The sequence below is a fragment of the Macaca fascicularis genome, chromosome 5, assembly GCF_037993035.2.
Source record: "Macaca fascicularis isolate 582-1 chromosome 5, T2T-MFA8v1.1".
Classification (NCBI taxonomy): domain Eukaryota; kingdom Metazoa; phylum Chordata; class Mammalia; order Primates; family Cercopithecidae; genus Macaca; species Macaca fascicularis.
The window spans coordinates 107,585,356-107,605,981 of NC_088379.1; the positions used below are offsets into that span (position 1 = coordinate 107,585,356).

The 20,626-nt window shown below is 34.5% G+C and overlaps 1 protein-coding gene across 6 annotated transcripts in view; it reads left to right on the plus strand.

Moving 5' to 3' along the window:
- The window catches only part of BANK1 (B cell scaffold protein with ankyrin repeats 1), a 315,442-nt gene that overhangs the window by 123,994 nt on the left and 170,822 nt on the right, over positions 1-20,626 (plus strand). For 5 of the 6 annotated variants that reach the window (XM_045392698.3, XM_074040965.1, XM_005555547.5 and 2 more), the window contains one exon: positions 1,006-1,202. In XM_045392698.3, coding sequence (XP_045248633.2) covers positions 1,006-1,202 — 197 coding nt within the window. Of the gene's footprint in view, positions 1-1,005; positions 1,203-3,954; positions 4,269-20,626 lie in introns of those variants that run through there. The other variant, XM_074040966.1, reaches the window with a different exon arrangement.

Consider the following 20,626-nt stretch of genomic DNA (forward strand, 5'->3'; position numbering starts at 1 on the left):
GTTTATTGTATCTCCTAAACAAATCTATTATTTTAATCTAACAAGTAAGACTGTAAATTGTTTGCAAAGTAAATGTGTACATTTAAGAAAATAACTACATAGTGTATGAACTAAGATGATTAAAGCAAATTCACAGTTTTCAAAAAAGCAATGAGATGGCTGTTTTCCATTGCATTAAAAGTTTACTGGAAGACAATTGACTTTGGTTTTGATTCCTTTGATTATTTTGCTATAAGTCTTCACCTTACTTCTGATAATGCCACAGCTATTATGTTGATGTGGCATAATAAAAAGTAATTTCCATAACTTTGTTTTCAGCTAAGTGCAAAAGTATAGAATAATAACAAACCATCATTCGTTTGTGTTTTGTTTTGTTTGTCATTGGGATACAGGTTACATTCATCATTTTATAGTGATATAAAATTAATGAATGTCTTCTAATTGATAGTTAATAATTATGAAAAATCAAACTCTTTAAGACATTGATATAAAAGTTGTAAAATCCAGATGGAAATTTCCACACTGAAGTTATTTATAAAAACGCTCACCTGTATTTTCTGTTGCAGTTAGTTTGTGAAAGAAAAATTTTATATAGAAATCTAGTATAACCCCTCAAAGAATTTCATGTTCATTTCAACTTTGGAAGGAAGCAAACTAGGCGGGGAGGTAGAATACAAAATTATTTCATAGATGAACTTACAGAATTTTTTTAATGTAGTGTTTGGTTAATGTCTAGGTACATTCAAAAGGAGTTATTACAGCATGTTTTTCTTTCTTTTTTTTTCATTTAAGAGGTTGATGTGGCTTTTTAAATTAAACAAGTAAGCTTACCTGACAAATAAGATTGGTGCATTAATGCTAGTGAGAATATGAGTTTATATTTATTTTAATATAGGAAATTGAGTGAGGGGAAGATTCTAAATTGCTAAAACTATTGATGGTTTCTTTTAATGAGATTGCCAATAAAATCAAAACATTAAATCCTACTACCTCTTATGCTTACAGATATTCATTTCAAAGAACTTCCAACTCTTCTCCACTGTGCAGCAAAGTTTGGCTTAAAGAACCTGGCTATTCATTTGCTTCAATGTTCAGGAGCAACCTGGGCATCTAAGATGAAAAATATGGAGGGTTCAGACCCCGCACGTATTGCTGAAAGGCATGGTCACAAAGAACTCAAGAAAATCTTTGAAGACTTTTCAGTAAGTTTTTTTTTTAATTATATCTCTGTATATTCTGTTTGATATTGTAGAAGAAACTGTAAGAAGAAAAAACCTGTTACCTTTACCATTTTGTTTAAGAGTCTAGATAAGGCACTATTAGGCACATGAAAAAAGATCAATAATTGTGAGTTGCAGAAAAACAATTTGATGATAATTCAAAAAGTCTACCTAATAAAAAATTTATTTATTTATTTACTTATTATTTTATTTATTTATTTATTTATTTTTGAGATGGAGTCTTCCTGGATCACCCAGGCTGGAGTGCAGTGGTGCTATCTTGGCTCACTGAGAGCTCTACCTCCTGGGTTCATGCCATTCCCCTGCCTCAGCCTCCTGAATAGCTGGGACTACAGGCGCCCGTCACCACGCCCGGCAAATTTTTGCATTTTTAGTAGAGATGGAGTTTCACCATGTTAGGCAGGATGATCTCAAACTCCTGACCTCAAGTGATCTGCCCAGCTCGGCCTCCCAAAGTGCTGGGATTACAGGCGTGAACCACCTCACCCCGCCTAAAAAGTGAATTTATGTTACTTAAATTTGTTTTCCTTGTGTGATTCCTTCTCCTCTTCCCTGTTAAGTCCCAATTCTGTCTTATGTAGGTTGAAGCCCCAAATTACAGAACACTTTTTGAAGAGTGTTAGTTTTGTAAGAATGTAATCAAAAGAAGATTTTAAGAAGGAGTGGATGCTATCTCAGTACATAAAACATACTTTGTGTTTCCATAATCATGTTTAGAAAAGCAATTGTTTTTCTATTAGTAACAAAGATATGCACAATTTGCTCCAGAAAGTGAATTATACCCTGATGGCTCTTTGGAAAATATAATGGGACAATGATTATGCTGGTAAATTATCAAAATTTGTCTTTGAGTATTTAAAACAAATAATTTTGTTGTCAAAGAAGAGTTAATATAGAATATGTAAATCCTGTAAGCTTCTGGTTATTTTAGCATTTATTCTGATTGTCAGATTAAGCCAATCTAATTAATATTGGACTTCAAAAACAATCATTGGTATTTGAGATTTCTGGAGAGTATATTTAAAATAAATATAGAACATGAAGTTTTATGACAAAATTAATAAACTACTAATTTTTAGTCTTAGGTCCTTCAAATCAGAAATAACCATTCTTTTTATTTCTGGAAGGATTTTAGATAGTGATTGTCATATATGCTAGTTTTTAACTAGTTGTCATGCTTTATCTGATGAGGGCATTCATTTTCATAATTGTTCACTGTATGCAGGCATTGAATAGGGCAGCATGGTATCTACCTCAGGTAAGTCAGTAAGTCAATTTAGCCTTGGATGTTTTCCATTAATACTGTTATTTAATACATTTTAGGTGCCTGTCTTTAACTCCGTACAACTCTATTTTTTAATTTTTAGCCACTGGTACACTGGGTTAAAATTTTCCCTAGAAGTCCTATCATCTAGGGATGCTTTCTAAATTAATCCCTGATTTTCAAAAAGTCATTCTTCCACTTCTTGCTCTCCAGTAAAGACTCACCTTTTGACAGATGCAACCCCATGCACACTTCAGGTGCTCCATAAGTAACAAAATACTACATAATGATGACAGTAGGTATGAAAGTAAGTACAATGGTAGGATGTGAGGTTTGATGGATGTGGGATATAATTTTTTTTTCTCTTACACCCTCTCAGTATTTATACCTCTGCTCCTGCAATAACAGTGCTGATAGAAGTTGATTGCTATCATTGTCTCTAGGTGACAATCACTCTTTCATAGTTGCTGCATTCTAATTTGACAGTTATACTTGATAATTATTGTGTGAAATTTGTTACATAACTTTCTATAGTATCTTTGTAAGCTGTTATTTCTGCCTGAATGTCTACAGTAAACATTACCATTATAGTTGGGATAGATCAATTATTTTGTGAATGTTCTGCTGTCAGTAAGGAATTGACTGTAACTGTTGCAAGTGCCAACAGATCTGTCAATGCGTTTTCATGACCCTGGATAATTTTATATACAATAATTTTGCAAGCTATGAAGGCCTTTTTGCAAATGTGTAGTTAAGAAAATGAAACATATGTATTGTATTTTGACCCACATGGAAAAATGTTTCCTGTCAATTTATATGATACATGAATTATTCTTCTAATTATCAATTTTATTTAAAATAAATTTGGAAGTCATATCTTCTTACTGAAGGTATGCCAGATAAGCAGATGTTGACACTATCTATTCTAAATACTGTTAGTTCAGTCTTGTAAAGAGTGTATGTAAACCTGATGGAGAAAAGTGGAATCTCATTATGCTACTAAAATACTTTACTGTTGCTTTAAAAGCATCTATATCACTTCAATGTTATAATGACCTAGATTCTGAAAAATCTGAGATCATCACATATGCATTCAAATTTTTCATGAACTATTGTTTCAGAATAGTTTAAAGGAGCAGATATTTTTAAGTTTGAGGTTTATGATCTACCAGTGGACTATACTTCTACTGAAGAAATATCTATTTTTAAATTCCAACATATTTTGCTCCCAACTAATTTACTGATTTGTTCAGTACTTCCTAATCCCCCATCAATAAAACATTGCTCATTTTAGAATTCCACAGGGAGTTACAATACAGTGATTTGGGTCATCACTGAATGAAGTGGGTAGAAGGAAAAAGCCAATTGTGATTTTAGAAAAATACAGAGAAAACACAAAAGCATTAGCAAGCATTCATAAACCAAGTGACACCCATGTCTTATCGTTAGGTATGTGAAGGAAGAGGATGAAGATGAAGAAAAGAATGAGGAAGGAGGGGAGGAAGAGAAAGAAGGAGAGAAGGAGGAGAGTAGGAGAAGAAGAGGGTCTGAAATTACATTTCTTACATTGCTTCATGACATTTTTCATTTGAGAGGTTAATAATTTATACACAGTCTATGAACAGAGCCTCTTCATTATGAATGGCTTTCATGTTTTGATAAAGTTATGTAATTAACATCTGTACTTCATTTATGTTTTCAGTGCTATTACTGGATGATAATATCATATATTTCTATAATCCATAAAGTCTTTAAAATATCTACTCATTTTTCAGTTTCTGACAATGTCACCTGAGAGAATTAATATGAAAAGTAGGTGGGAAAAGGGCAAAATATTTGGTACTTAAATTCACAACTGGGTGTGAACAACGATTTGCTTAGCATTATTCATAAGGAAAGCTCAGGACATTTCAAATAGTAAATAGTGACATTGATGATTTATTTAGTCTTCAGAAACTTATCTCTTAAATAAAACGTGCATGAAAAGTTGAAAACAAACTGGAACTTGGCCTCAGATTGAGGTACCTTGAGATTTAAGATAAAGAGTACAAGACTAGTCTGTACTTTAACCAAACAGATATAAAGAATATCCACTTGTATTAGTTCTGATATGTCACCCCATCCATCCCCTTCAATTTAAAACCCTTAACAAAATGATTATATCAATGTGTAAATAGACAAGGAAAAGTACATTCTCCTCTGTTGGCCAGCTATGGAATTGGAGCAGGTGTTCACTTATCTTAGAAACAATATCCAGAAAATATCTTTTTTCTTCCACCACTGTGTTCACTTGTAGTTTGGTTTAAATATTTATACGCTGTTAATTATAAATATTCATGAAGAAAATTTAAGAAATGGGAAAATCAGCTTTCCATGCACATTCTCTAACTGGCTTTTCAGGAGTACTCCTGACTGAGAATCTTTCTATGGCTCATATGTGAGATGGGATTCCTGTGGCATCAGGCTCTCCTTAATCTATCCCTACACTGCTCTTTGTCCCTGTGGACACTGGGCCCGTGTGTGTGTGTGTGTGTGTGTGTGTGTGTGTGTGTGTGTGTGTGTGTGTGTGTGTGACAGAGAGATTTTGTTGCCCTCCAGTATCTGACTGATAGGCCCTAATCTTTTTCAGATAGTCAAGGGCTTGGGTTTAAAATACATGTATGGAGGGGTAGGTGTTGAAGCACTTACAATATCCCTAATATAAAGCAATAATTGACTGGCTAATATAGAGAACCGATTACTCAGAAGTTAGATTTGGTGTTTAGGCTAGTAGTAAACATTCACTCTCCTTGGCTCTTTATTTCTCTCATTCTCAGCATTGCCCTCCCAGTACTTTGCAAGTAGATTGTTCCATTTAATTCAGTGTTTATCAGTGTTCTATAATTTAGTTTAAATGGCAGCATATCCTGCTTTGCCTATGTAGTTTTTTCTTTCTTATAAGTCTGGAAGCTCATGAAGCATAGTGGGCTCTCCTCCCCTCCCACCATCAGGTACACTAAAGGTGCTCAGCATGTATTTTTCTCATTGATGGTGCAGAAGGTCAGTGTCCAATTTAAAGACTTGTCTTATTTCACTTTCCCAATCATATACTTAAATAGGTCCCATATAGTAAATAAAATAATTGGTCATATTTCCTATACTTGGAATTTTTTTTAAGTTTAGTTTCAGAGACTTCATAGACAGCCCTACTGCTTGTCTTCAGCATATATTTTAATAGGCCCAACTAGTATGAATTTTGGAATCCTGGCCTTTATTCAATATTGATGTTCTGTTCTGTTAGAATTGAAGAAACTAGAATAAGTCACATAACTGCACTTGACTGCATGCATGCATTATGAATTTATGTGTCAGTTATGTGCTTGAAACTACTTAGGAATCTCTTTCAAAAATCTGGCTATCACAGAATTTTTCTCTTCTCCAAGTCATCAGACCCAGTTTTGATGCCCTAACTCTGCAGCTCTAAACATGCTGTGTAAACTCCCTTGAATCTCTTTGCTGTATTTTCCTTTACTCCTAGAGTCCTGGGATTCAGTCAGGTCTGGATTTTAAACCTAACTTCACCAAAAACTAAGTTTGCATCCTGGGAAAAAATAATTCTTTATAGAGCACTTTAGGATTTGATGAAATGAATGTGAAATTGTTAAATATATAGAAGACCCACAAAAAAATATTGCATTCACCTTATTTTCTGTTGGCTTATTGTTATTCATATCAAATTTAGACTTCACCATCAATCATACCTTTTCTTTTCTTACATCATTAATCTCTCCCATTATACTGACTCTTCCCTAAACAAATGTTTCAATAATATATATATATACACACACACACACTTGCTTTACATAGACATATAGTTTTGCATTGTTTAAAGACTCTCTATATATACATGCTTTGCATTTAGCTTACTACTACAGCCGCTCTGTCAAAGGCCATAACTAATCAACAATATATCAGATCCAGTGGATTTCTTTCAGACATCTTTTGGCACAACCTTTGACACTGCTTTCCTTGACCCTGCCCTCTTTCTGAAAGTCCACTGACCCCTTGTGGCTTTCTTGTCTTCCCCATCAGCAAAGGTTCTTTCTGCACTCTCTTCACTTATGATTAAAAGGCAGTATCATAACTGGAACAAATGAAATCATGTGGAATTTGTATGAAGCAGAAGAAACATTATAAATGGGATTTTAAATAAGCACTTAATGGGGAAAGGTGAAGGATTCATATGGTGAAAGAAATGGGATGCGCGGTTGTGTGAAGAAGGCAGAGTAGGTAAACCCTGACTTCTTAGGCCAGAAAATCAAATCTTGTTATTGATTTTTTCACAGAATATATTATTTTTTAACTTATGATAATGACCTACAAAAGACTATGCACCTATTAAAAGAAAACTTAACATTTTATATAATATATTGATAAAATATATATGAAGAAATGTTTGTAGAGCCCCCAAAGAGCTTATACACAACTTAATGGTAAGTACATAAAAATCTAGTTGTTTGTAGTATTTTTTGCCTACTCATAATATAAGAAAATACTTGATTTTCAATTATTTATTGACATGCTTTTCACAGGTTGTATGCTTAATGCAATGTGTATGATATAGCTAGATTCAAATAGAAAAAAACTGTAAAAATAATTTTCCCTAATTAATTTTATGAGTTATATTATTTAGGAAAACTGTCTTTAGGGTATTTGTCAGTAGAATGTTCATTAGGAAAGACATTTCTCATGTCCACTAAGCCCAGTGTGTGAGACTGCTTAAAGTAATCTCTTTCTCCCAGAAATCATGTTAGTTTGGTTTAACAGAGTCAAGCAAAAACCCCATTTGTAATTCTCAGGAATAACTATTCTCAGATGTCACAGCCACTGTTTTCTCACTGTTCTTCTATGTAATAAATGATTTATGTTTTCATAAAGTTGCTAGAATAGCTACCAGTGTCTGTACACTCTCTTTCCATATACAAAGAATATAGTTTTTAAAAAGTTTTCCTGGGTTCTCATTCATTATTCTCCCTCAGCAGAGGAGGAAACAGAAGCAGAAAGGGTCAGGTTGATGTACAGCTAGGCTCCACACAGTATAATCATTTGGCGGTGAGGTGGGGAGGAGAGCAAGCATCACTGGGAGAAGCAAGATGAGTAAAATATCTGAATAGTCCTTGAATGTTTTTTACAAATCAGACACATTAACAGATTATTGCATTATCAATTTACATCACCAAAAGAGAAATTAGCCCTAAAGTTCAACAAAATAGAGGTTTTGTAAAATGAATATAGTGTGTGATTTGTGTTTCCAATTTCTTGAATAAGCATAATGTATTATATTCTTCATTCAGGGTTTTTATATCAGAAATGTTATATTCTCATAAAAACATGAGACACACATTTTTCATAATGTAGACATTTGTTATCCTTTTTATTCCAAGGTCTGTTTACTCCTTTATTTCATAACTTCCCTCAATTGAATAATTAGTATTAAAAAATAACTTACTGTTAAAAATTGTTCTAAAAACAATGACCCTTTTGATAAACCTTAGAGGGCACTTTGTCTTAGCAACCGCTGAACTCTGAAAAGCCACATCTTATTTTCCCAGGCAGAAGGGAATCTTAGCGCTTTCGGGAGATATCATAATTTTATTCCTAAATGAGATTTACCTTGTAATATTTATTTGAATATCTATTTATTCTCACTTTTGAAAAAATATTCTTTGGAGTTAGGGTAAGGCCCTCTATCTGCACTTTAAGCCCATTTCCCACTGTTCTCAAATACATGGAACAGAGCTGGGGTGAAAAATTTAGATGTAACAGCTATATAGTTCAGAAGAATTTATAATATATTTGCTTTTATCTTCATTGTACCAAATGCCGTAGCTGCTGCGAATGCAATCATGGTATATGAGGACAAGTGATGATATGATTTTGATTACCTATGCCTCAGTAGGTAATTATTTTTATGCTCATTGCATTAAAATTAATTCAATACCCACAAATAACAAGGCAATTTATGAAAGTAATAGAGGGAAATAATATACATGTGCTTACAGTTCTTTTCCAATAGAGATCCTTAATACATCATTAAATAATTTTTTAAAGTTGAAACAGTATCTTATTCTAAATAGGTAATTCATTATATTTTATACATTTGCTTCAGATTCTGGCAGTCTCCAGGATTCTATTAAGAGTCACATCCTTGTCTATGGGGGCTAAATGGTCTTTAAAACCCCTTGGAGACCTAAGTTTTTGTAATTTTTAGAGTTCTGATTTCTCGGAAACCTTCTAAACTTCAGATCTTTCATTTTTTTTCTCTCTTCTTTCAAAGCAATTAGCTTTACCTGTAGAACAGGGTAACCTAGAGCTGTCACTTACATGCCTGCTGGTCAAAAGGAAATACAATTTCAGAGAATGCAAAATTAATCACTTATGGTAATTAAAGCAATCAGTATTGACACTATATCTGCAGAGCGTGGCCCTCATGAAACAAACACATGGCATTGTCCTTTCAGAAGGAAAATATGCAAAGGCAATTGAATTATAATTTCATTGGAAAAATATTGTTCTTGGAAATTCATCTCCATTAATTGGCTTTGAATTTCCATCATTCTTGATTCTTGAAGATAGAAAAGGGTATTTAATATAATCCAATGTAGATTGGGTATACACTTTTGTACTAGTATCTTGAAATTGATTTTACTTTAAATTCATATAAAGGCCTCTCCAGGCATATGAAAAGAATCAGACTTGTATTATGAAAAAACAAGAATATTCATCAAATATTACAGCTCTGAGCCTCAACAATATAATTTCTTTTTCATTTCTCCTTATGTAGCAACACTCTCTTTGTGATATATATAGATGTGAGAAAGTAAAGATTATGATTGACTTATTCTGCCTCTAAAAAATACAGTATAAAAAGAAAATATATGGCACCAGTTGAAGGCTAAATTTTGGGTTTGTTTTACATAAATTAATCAACCCTTACTTGAGCCAGAAAACAGTCTCCAATTTTAGTTTAACAAATGGATTGATTGAGTTCAACAAATACTTATTGACTACCTCTTAGGTGCCAAGCATTTTTCTAAACACTGGAAATTCAGAACAGACCAAAACTCCTACCCTAATGGGAAATAAGACTATAAATAAATAAATATATACAATGTGTCTAGTGGAAATTAATGTTTAAGACCAGGAAGAAATAGAAAGAACCACATTGTGTAAAGTGGTGTGTGAAAGGAGATGGGAGGGGGAACAATTTTGAAATGAGTAGTCAGAGAAGTATTCACTGAGGAGTCCTTTTTGGTAACTACCTACAACTATGAAAGAGAAATTCATGCATTTATATGGACAGGTATTCCAATAAGAGAAAATGGCACAAGGCCAAAGGCTCTCGTAGGATATGAATATGCACAAAAGAGCCAGTTGGCCAATGTTACTGAAGCAAAGTAAATGAGAAAGAAAAGACGTAGTAATAGATGGCCACAGAAAGATAAGTAAGGCCAGATCTGTAGGGCTGTAAAGGCAATGATGAGAATTTGGTATTTTGGAGAAAGGCATTAGAGAATTCTGAGAGACATTGTATTGGTCTGTTTACACGCTGCTATAAAGAACTGCCAGAGGCTGGGTAATTTATGAAGAAAAGAGATTTAATTCACTCACAGTTCCACATGACTGGGGAGGCCCCAGGAAACTTACAATCGTGGCGGGAGGGAAAGCAGTCACATCTGATATGGCCGCAGGTGAAAGGAGAGAAGGAGGAATTGCCAAACACTTATAAGACCATCAGATCTTGTGAAAACTCATTAACTTTCATCAGAACAGCCTGGGGGAAAACTGCCTCATGATTCAATCACCTCCCACCAGGTCCCACCCTGGACATATGGGTATTATGGGGATTACAATTCAAGATGAGATTTGGGTGGGGACAAAGAGCCAATCCATATCAGGCATCATATGATTTAAATTGATCAGAGTCACAACTATATTGATCACAGACTGTACAGGGCAAGAAGGACAGATCAGACCTGATTGGCAACTACTCCCATAATCCAGATGATAGATGATAAAAAGATGGTAGTTTACACTAGGATGACAGCCGCAAAGACAACTAGAAGTGGTTAGGTTTGAAATATGCCATTGTTTTATAGTATAGAAAATGGAATTTACTGACTTTGGAGGTGGAATATAAAAGAAAGTGAGTAGTTACTGATATTTCCAAGTATGTTGGTAGAAGCAGAGGATGGAATTATTTGCCACTTACTGAGATGAGGAAGACTGAATGAAGAAATGTTTTGTTAAGAAAAATCAGGAGTTTGGCTTGAGACACGTTAAATTTGAAATGCCTACTATGTTCCAAAGTTTGGAAGTAGAGGTTATAGGGAGTACCAACAGAAAAGGCCAACAGTGAGCAGCATTTAAGGTAGGAAGAGAATCAAGAAATCTATTGACCTGGATGCAAAGTAAAAGAAAGATTTTCACAGATGAGGTAGAGGACAGCTACATTAAATGCTACTGACAGGTCAACTAAGATAGGACAGATAATCAAATTTTTGATTTAGCAACATGTGTATGTATATTTGTATGTGCATATTTATATATTTATCCTTAAAATTAGTCATCATAGTAATAAGCCTTTCTAAATATTGGAAAGATGATTTATTGGGAGATGAGAGAGATTAAGATAAAATTTTCTAATGAAGCATGAGCTCTATGATACTTTGGGGACGATTCTGATGAATATTTTGCTCTAATTTAGTTTGTCCCAAATACGTCTTATTAGCTGTTTGTGGAAACGAGAGTGAAGCATGATGCTATTTTAGAAACACATTTCCTGACGTGTGGTTTGGAATCCCTCATGAAAATGTAGAGGAGGAGACAACATGCAGTCTCCAGCTGGTATGTGTGTCTTGTGGAGAAAGTGAACTGTCAGGGGGGAAAAAATCAGAGCATTTTTATCTGTCAGACGTTAATGTCCATTCATAGTGTCAAATCGTAAACTCAGATCCCTGATTTGAGCCTGTGGCTGAGATTTCAGCCTAAGCAAGAACATCTCTCCTTTTATTAGTGTTTAATTTTCTTTTCTCAGTACTGCCGAGTTCACTTATTCAAATTTGGCTCTTGGTAAAATATCAGTAAGCCAATTAATCCATTTCCTTAATGAGAGCTCTCTATTATAAGAATAGGTAACTGCATAGACTTATGTTGAATCTATCAATCTTGGATTTGAAGGGGAGAATGCCAATTATCCAAGCAATCTGGTTCATTACTGCAGTATTGGACGACATCGCTAAATAAGCCTACGGTGCAACTACAATAGCACTGTGGGAGTGGGGAGCAGCACCAGGCACTGAACATTTGTTCAGGGCCTATTATATGCCAGATTGGGTTAGAAGCTTTATGCACACCCTCTCATTCCATGTTCTCTACCACCCTCTGGGGAATTTCTACTTAGTTTACATTTTGAGAAACTGAGGCTAACAAGTTGGAGAGTTAGTGAGCTGTGAAGCCACCAAATAACCTCCAAAAGATGGCTACTCATAAAAACCTACTAATTTTATGGTCTCACTTATTAAATTCTGTAATGATTCAAATGATTCTTTCCAATTTTGGCTTCTTCTTTGTTCTTTTCTTGACATTCCAACCTGATGTCCATACAATGCCTCTGAACAAAATATCACTCTCATCACTATACTATTATCATAATAATTCCCAAATATTTAGCAAGCACTCAGTCTACATCTGATGTGTTAGGAACTGTTGGTGAGGGAAGGAGAAAGGAGGAAACCTAGTACTTTGACTCCTCTCTAAAATCTACTTCATGAAACATCAGATTGTTGGAAGGTCCAAATTATATATATGAAAGGCCTTTGGGATTTGTAAAGCTTCAGCACCATTTTTAATATTATCATCACCATTTTAGAACTTCCCATAAATAAATTTTAATATTTTAAACACTTTGAAAGTGAATTATTTTAATACTTAAGTCAGTTCTAATTTTAAAAAAACTATATGACACGTGAATTTTTCTCTCTTTTCTACTGTACATGGCTTTCAAAACGAATGTTGGAAACAATATTTATCAAATTTTCTCCTTAAACAGGTTAAACTAACATTTTCTCAGGGAACGAATATATGTACTATCCTTTGTTTTTGTCCGTTTTCTACTTATTATGTCCATGGAGTTTTTCAATTCTCAGAAAAATTTAAGTTGCAATCATTTAAAGTAGCCAGAGATTGCATTTAGCAACATTCAGCTAATGTTGATAACCCTTCCTGGTGCTTATATTGTATTAATAGTTTGTTGGGGGGAGACTGAAAATGAATAAACACACAAAGTAATTTCAGACAGTGATAAATGCTGCGATTTTTTTAGTTAGTAAAAAAATTTAATTGAAGTATAGTTACAAGAAATAATGATATATTTGTTACAGCACGCTCAGTATCACGTTATATAAATAAAATATTCATTTAATATTAGTTTTTCATTCTCTCATGGCATCTTCATAACACTTCTAATCAGGTAATTAGTATATAATAATTAATATATTAATAAATTCAAATCTAGAATGTTTCCTTTATTAGACTATAAATTTGATGAGAACATATCAGAGTTTATAGTTCCATAGTAACTATATGTATGTGGATATTGGTTGAATATCTCTCCCACAGAACTGTAAATTTTGTGAGAGTGTGTGTTCATCATTGTATCTGCCATGCTCAGCAGTGACTATCTCTGAGTAGATGCTCTCTACCTCCCCCCATTCTCTCTTTGTGTGTGTGTGTTTATGTGTGTATATATGAACATTTATATATTCATTTACATATTCATTCTTTTATGTTTTATAAAAAGAATAAGTTCTTTCTAAAATTATTGGGCACATACTATTTGTTGAATATTGTTACAGTTACAGTAACATAAGATAGACAAGTCACTAGTCTCATGATCTCACATTTGAAAGTGATAAACACGGGAGGGAGTGTTCTTTATTATCTGTCCTTCTTCAAAATTCTAACTTTACCCCCATAGCCCTTAGCCAGTGAAATATCAGATAGTAGTTAAGTACTTTGGAAAAAAAGAACATGTTAGTATAAAAGCCAAAAACAATAAAATTAGCAAACAGTTATATAGAACTTGCTATGTACTATTATCTGTTTTTGCTGCTTTATGATAACAGCTCAGTCCTACTATCCATGTTTTACAGATGAGGAAACTGAAGCACAGAGTGTTTAAGTGCTTGCCCAAGGTCACACATTTGGTAATAAGTAGAGCTGGGATTTGAACCCAGGCAGTGTAGCTCTACATGCTTTAATGTGGCACTAGATTACATCTAATACTTATAAAAGGCACACTTAATCCTTTTTAGTATGTTCTCTAACAGTTTTTCCCACTACAGTTCTGACAGACAATCTTTCTATGTAAAATTATTGCTAAACATCACAAAGGATTCAATTCAGATGGAAGTCTGGGTCCAAATTCAGTTTTACCTGTGTTTTATACAGATGGACTAAAGCACCTCTCAATGCAGAATACAGACAAAGAAAACACCAAATTCTAGTTTTTGTAGGTCGAGTTAAATTTAGGAATGGCTGTCACATACCTAACTTTTTAACACTGTCCTTTGCTCTGTTCTTTGACTGCTTTATTACCAGAGTTTTATTGACTCTCAAGAGTATTGTGATGGTTAATTTTATGTACCTACTTGACTGGGCCACAGGATGCCCAAATATTTGGTCAAACATTATTCTGGGTGTTTCTGTGGGGATAGTCTGAATGAGATTAACATGTAAATTTGTAGTCTGAGCAAAGCAGATTGCTTTCCCAAATATCAATGAGCTTCATCCAATGAGTTGAAAGCCTGAATAGAACATAACTGGAACCCTTCCTTGAACTGGAATGTCTGTGTTTTCCTGCCTTTGGTCGCGAACTTAAGAATCAGCTCTTTCTGTATTTCCTTCTGCCAGCCTTTGGACTAGAATTATACTATGGGATCTCCTGGTTCTCAGGCCTTTGGACTTAGATTAAAATGACACCATTGGCTTTCCCGGGTCTCTAGCTTGCCAGTTGCAGATTTGGGCACTTCCGAGTCTCCATAATTGCAAAAGTCATTTCCTTATAATTAATCTCTTTCTATATAACATATGTACATCCTATTGATTCTGTTTCTCTGGTGAACTCTGACTAATACAAGTATTGATTTGATTTTAATTCTCTATGACATTTTCTTCCCTCAGTCTTTCAATGGTAAAATCAAGATAAGGAAATAATCTCAATGCTAGTTTAATCATATCCTGTTACGGTTTGCTGTTGGAGTTGAAACTGAGTGTGGGATATTGACATGGAGAGAGGGCTGGAGGTTGGAGATAATATGCAGAGCCCTAGAAGGCAGAAAGAGAGCAGCAGAAACATGGGTCACAGGCGAAGCTATAAAAATCCGTAACAACTCAGGAGTGAGTAACTAATTTGTTTTAGGAAAATAACGTGAAAAATGATTAAAATATTCCTTTACAAGAAAATGTAGTTTAAGATCCTGTGGTGATTTTCAAGTACTTCCTAGGAAGTATTTTAAGAAAGTAAAGGGACCTGTTTTAATAGCTGAAAAGTTCTACTGACTGTTAGTAGATGGATGTTAAATGCCTTATAATGTGGAGGACAATCCCTCCCTGTTAAGAACTGGCCTATCGAAAATGTCAGTGGATCCTTCCTTAAGAAATACTAGCAAAAGATTTTCTGCCAATCCCACTCTAACCTTAATAAACCTAGAATTAAACTGTTTCCATATTCTTCCTGATTTCCTTATCCCTTTGGCAAGCAGATCTATTAAACAGCATTTGAATAATGTTTATATATATGTGTACATATGCCTATGTTTGTGTATGTACATAAAATTTCTGTTTCACTAACTATGAAGTTAAAATTTGGACTTTTTAAAGGGGACTTTTCTTTAAATTTCAGCTCAGTTGTCCTATTGTAAGTTTGTTTCCTTAAATATTTATATATAAAAATTTTAATAATTTATAGTATGTCAGAAAATGGAGGACTTCCATGTTGCTAGAGACAACTATCACCTTATTACCAGAGAGCGCAGCTTAGATAGCTTCTAAAAGGAAAACTGAAGATAAAATTGTAGCTGATGTATTATATGTCATCTGCTAAATGTCTATTTCCTACTTAAATAAGATATTTCTCTTCCTTGTGAGTAATATTTTTACACTTCTGAAAGAAGAAATATTGTGAGACCACTCATTCCCCTGGGAAAATATATACTATATACATGTACTGGAGGAGACGGAACACAGAGGTGTTCTTTTCTACAAACCAACCTCTCACAGATAGATTAAAAACAAAACAATAGATTTTGTATATGGGTAAAAATTATAGAGTAAAATTTATATTTAGTGTATAGCTCTATAGCTACATTTTAGCTTTGTAAAATGGATCTGGCAAAGGTATTTATATAGGGCTGTCTGATATTACTGTCTTTTCCCTGTAGTTTGGAAATTACTTATATTTTGGCAATACCATATTATCACCTAGAAAATGTACACTGAAAAATATTCTTGCGGCTGGGCGCGGTGGTTCAAGCCTGTAATCCCAGCACTTTGGGAGGCCGAGACGGGTGGATCACGAGGTCAGGAGATCGAGACCATCCTGGCTAACACAATGAAACCCCGTCTCTACTAACAAATACAAAAAACTAGCCAGGCGAGGTGGCGGGCGCCTGTAGTCCCAGCTACTTGGGAGGCTGAGGCAGGAGAATGGCGTGAATCCGGGAGGCGGAGCTTGCAGTGAGCTGAGATCCGGCCACTGCACTCCAGCCTGGGCGACAGAGCAAGACTCTGTCTCAAAAAAAAAAAAAAAAAAAAAAAAAAAAAAATTCTTGCTTCCACAACTTGTAGTGTGAATTACCCTACACTGCAAACTCTCTTCCCATTCAAATGCAAGCATGAGTTTTAGACATAATAATGGCATGAATACTTAGCAAATGGCTATTTTGAAATTTAGCAAAAACCATGGCCCATGGTAGGAATAGGACCATAGAAAGGGAGATTATTTGGAGAAACTAGTGGAAATAAGATTTAGAGTTTTATTTATGTTGGAGTAACAGGTAGTGTATTCAATGGCCACCAGAGAATCCGGTAAGAAAGGGGAAAAAAAAAAAGCTAAGCTTGAGAGCATTCACTGGCAGTAATTTCTTTTCAGAAAAAACAAGTCAGTGGAAGAAAAGCATATTAAAGGGGTGTGGGGTTTTACATGGCTGTGCCACTGGCACCTTCTGCCCAATACACAAGGATTGTTATGTTTGTAACCTAATAAAGGTGAGTATTTTCCAGGGCAGTGGTTCTCACTATTGTGTTGCAGTCTCTTCACAAGTATATCATCACATTTGATTCATAAGTTATTTTAAAATATAATTTAGCATATATAATTTTAAATTGATGACTATCAAAGAAAATGTTGAGCTAGGTAGCACAATGCAATATAGAGACAGGAACAAATTATTGTAAAAATCAGCATTAAGGAAGTAGCATCAACTGTGTAGCAATGGAAAGCCAAACATTTATTGAAAGAGTGAGAATTCTGTCTCACAGTCTAATGGAAGGTGGTCAGGGCAGTAAACAGCTCTATTCAGATCTCATCACAATGCTGAAGGGCTACCAAACTGATAGTGCCCTGACTGTGTATAGTTTTATAAATTCTGTGAGACGCTGTCATTTAGGAGTCCTGATTACCCCATGATTATTGCTGGCTTTTTTAGAGTGAGTTGAGTCTTCATCCGTTTGGTTTGCTGCCAAACAAATGAACAACAATAACAACAACAACAACAAAACCCTGGTGTCTGAATGCATATTTCATTGCAACCATGTAAATATTGTGAACTCTGGCTTAGGGTCTGGGTGCCACCAGCAGGCTTCACAGGGCATGAAGCCAAGAGATAAGGGTAAAGCCATTAAGTACATAGGATAGGATCTTTTACTACTAGAAAGAAGGCCAAACATGTATTAGCAATAACTGATGAAATTTCCAGAGTAGATAAAAACCCTTGTTAGCAGCCTAACAATATTTTGAAACAGCTTAGTATTAATTAAAAAAAAAAAAAGACTGCAGTCCTACAACTTACTTGTTTGAAATGAGCCTCTCAATATGTTTCTACCCATGGTTTACTAGGGGGGTAGACTGAATTGTGTATGTGACATTGACATACTAAGAAGCTACAATGAGAAACAGACAATTGGGAGGAGTGGAGGGGAAATGATGACTGTAGTCACTGAAGGAGAAACTCTTCATCCCTTTGATGGAAATAAAAGAAAATTATGAGCAGTGAGAGCCTCCATCACATGCATCCCAAATGAATTTTAGAAACCAGAGCTACTCCTTTGTCTTGAGATTTATGATGAGATCTCTTTGTGTCATTTCTGTCAAAACAAGACAATCAAAAATTGATAAGCCTTCCTAATTAATGTAGCCAGTGACCTTATGACCATAGCTGAAACATAACCAAACAAAAAGCCAAAACAAAGCCACTGACTTACCTATAAACTATCAGAACAATTCATAAATAAATGGACAATTCCCTATGTAGCACTGTAACAAGCACTATTATGACTGCGCTGATATTCTAATGCCATTTCAAAACAATTTTACCAGAACTTCTTTCAAATTTCATACATATTTACCAATGCCACAATTCTTCATTGCACACTTATTTTATGAGCCATGTTTACCTGCCCTTTTCATAGCAGTACCATGGCTAACTCTCTTGCTGAAATGTCGTCTTCTTCATGAGGTCTCCTCTGACCATACTATTTTAAATTGCCAATACCCACCCCCACTTCATCTGCCATTCTAATTCCCCTTTATTTTTGTTCAACTTTTTCTTTTTGCCACAGCACTTATCACTTTCTAGAATACTTCATGGTAGCCTTTATTGTCTACCTTCACCTCACCCCAACTCATCCCCAGAATATAAATACCATGAGGACAGGGATTTTTGTTTTCTTTTTATTTAATTAAAAATCTTTTTATAGTTGAAGAAAGCAGGTTACCCAAATTAACATAGTAAAACTGAACACCCACACTGTAATTCTGAAAGCAAAGCAATGAAAAAAGTTATAAGAAAAGTTCTTAAGTAGTCAATCAGGAAAACAGCTGTGTCAGAAAATTGCCTTGTGAATGTAAATTGAAATGTAAATCTTTCTGTGGGCTGTTAACTTGCTGAAAAATACATTTGGCTCATTAGTGGGGCACTGGGACTACTCATTAGTTAAGTGGAGAGAAATATACCATTAATGTCTTAACCCGAGACCCATAATCTACTTTTTCAGAAGGTATTTCTTTTAACTTTTGAAATCACTTATCAAGAATTTTTTGAAAGAGGGGAAGTTAAAAGGAATCTTTTTTGAATTCAACACGTTTATTATTTAATTTATCATCAAATGCTATTGAAAATCGTATCTTTGTGTAACACCATAATTGATAGAATCTGTCATCTTTCCCTCAAGTAATTAGTTTGGGGGGTGCCCTAGGGAATATATGAAACATGGAATAAATCCTCTCTCTACATTCATGTTAAGAAGTTTAATTACCAGAAATAAATCCATACATCTACAGTGAACTCATTTTTCACAAAGGTGCTAAGAATATACCTCGGAGAGAAGACAGTCTCTTCAATAGATGGTCCTGGAAAAACTGGATATTCATATGCAGAAGAATGAAACTAGACCACTGTCTCTCACCATATACAAAAATCAAATCAAAATGGATTAAAGACATAAATCTAAGACTTCAAGCTATGAATCTACTAAAATAAAACACGGGGAAACCCTCCAGCACATCGGTCAGGGCAAAGATTTCTTGAGTAAACCCTGTAAGCACAGGCAAACAAAGCAAAATTGGACCACATCAAGTTAAAAGGTTCTGCATAGCAAAGGAAACAATAAGCAAAGTGAAGAGACAACCCACAGAATGGGAGAAAATATTTGCAAACTACTCATCTGACAAGAGACTTATAACCAGAAAATATATATACGTATACATGATATATATATATGATATATATCATATATTATACATAATATTTTGCCTAAAAAATAGGCAAAAGATTTGAATAGAGATGCCTCAAAAGAAGACATACAAATAACAGACATATGAAAAGGTGCTCAACATCACTGATCATTAGAAAAATGCAAATCAAGACTACAATGAGATGTTATCTCACCCCAGTTAAAATGGCATATATCCAAAAGACAGGCAATAACAAATACTGGTAAGGATGTAGAGAAAAGGGAATTCTCATACACTGTTGGTGGGAATGTAGACTAGTATAACCACTATGGGGAACAGTTTGGAGGTTCTTCAGCAAAGTAAAAATAGAGCTACCATATGATCCAGCAATCCCACTGGATCCCAAAAGAAAGAAAATCAGTATTTTGAAGAGATAACTGCACTTCCATGTTTATTGCAGTACTAGTCACAATAGCCAATATTTGGAAGCCACCTAAGTGTCCTTCAACAGACAAATGGATAAAGAAAATGGGGTACGTATTCACAGTGGAATACTATTCAGTCATAAAAAGAATGCAGTCCTTTTGTTTGCAATACCATGGATAAAACTGGAGGACATTATGTTTACTGAAAGAAACCAGGCATTGAAAAACAAACTTTGCATATTCTCATGCATTTGTGGGAGCTAATTAAACTAAAGAGCTTCTGCACAGCAAAAGAAACTATCATCAGAGTGAACAGGCAACCTATAAAATGGGAGAAAATTTTTGCAATTTATCCATCCACAAAGGGCTAATATCCAGAATCTACAAGGAACTTAAACAAATTTACAAGAATAAAAAGACAAACAACCCCATCAAAAAGTAGGCAAAGGTTATGAACAGACACTTCTCAAAAGAAAACATTTATGCGGCTGACAAACATATGAAAAAATGCTCATCATCCCTGGTCATTAGAGAAATGCAAATCAAAACCACAATGAGATACCATCTCATGCCAGTTAGAATGGTGATCGTTAAAAAGTCAGGAAACAAAAGATGTGGAGAGGATGTGGAGAAATAGGAACGCTTTTATACTGTTGGTGGAAGTGTAAATTAGTTCAACCATTGTGGAAGACAATGTGGTGAT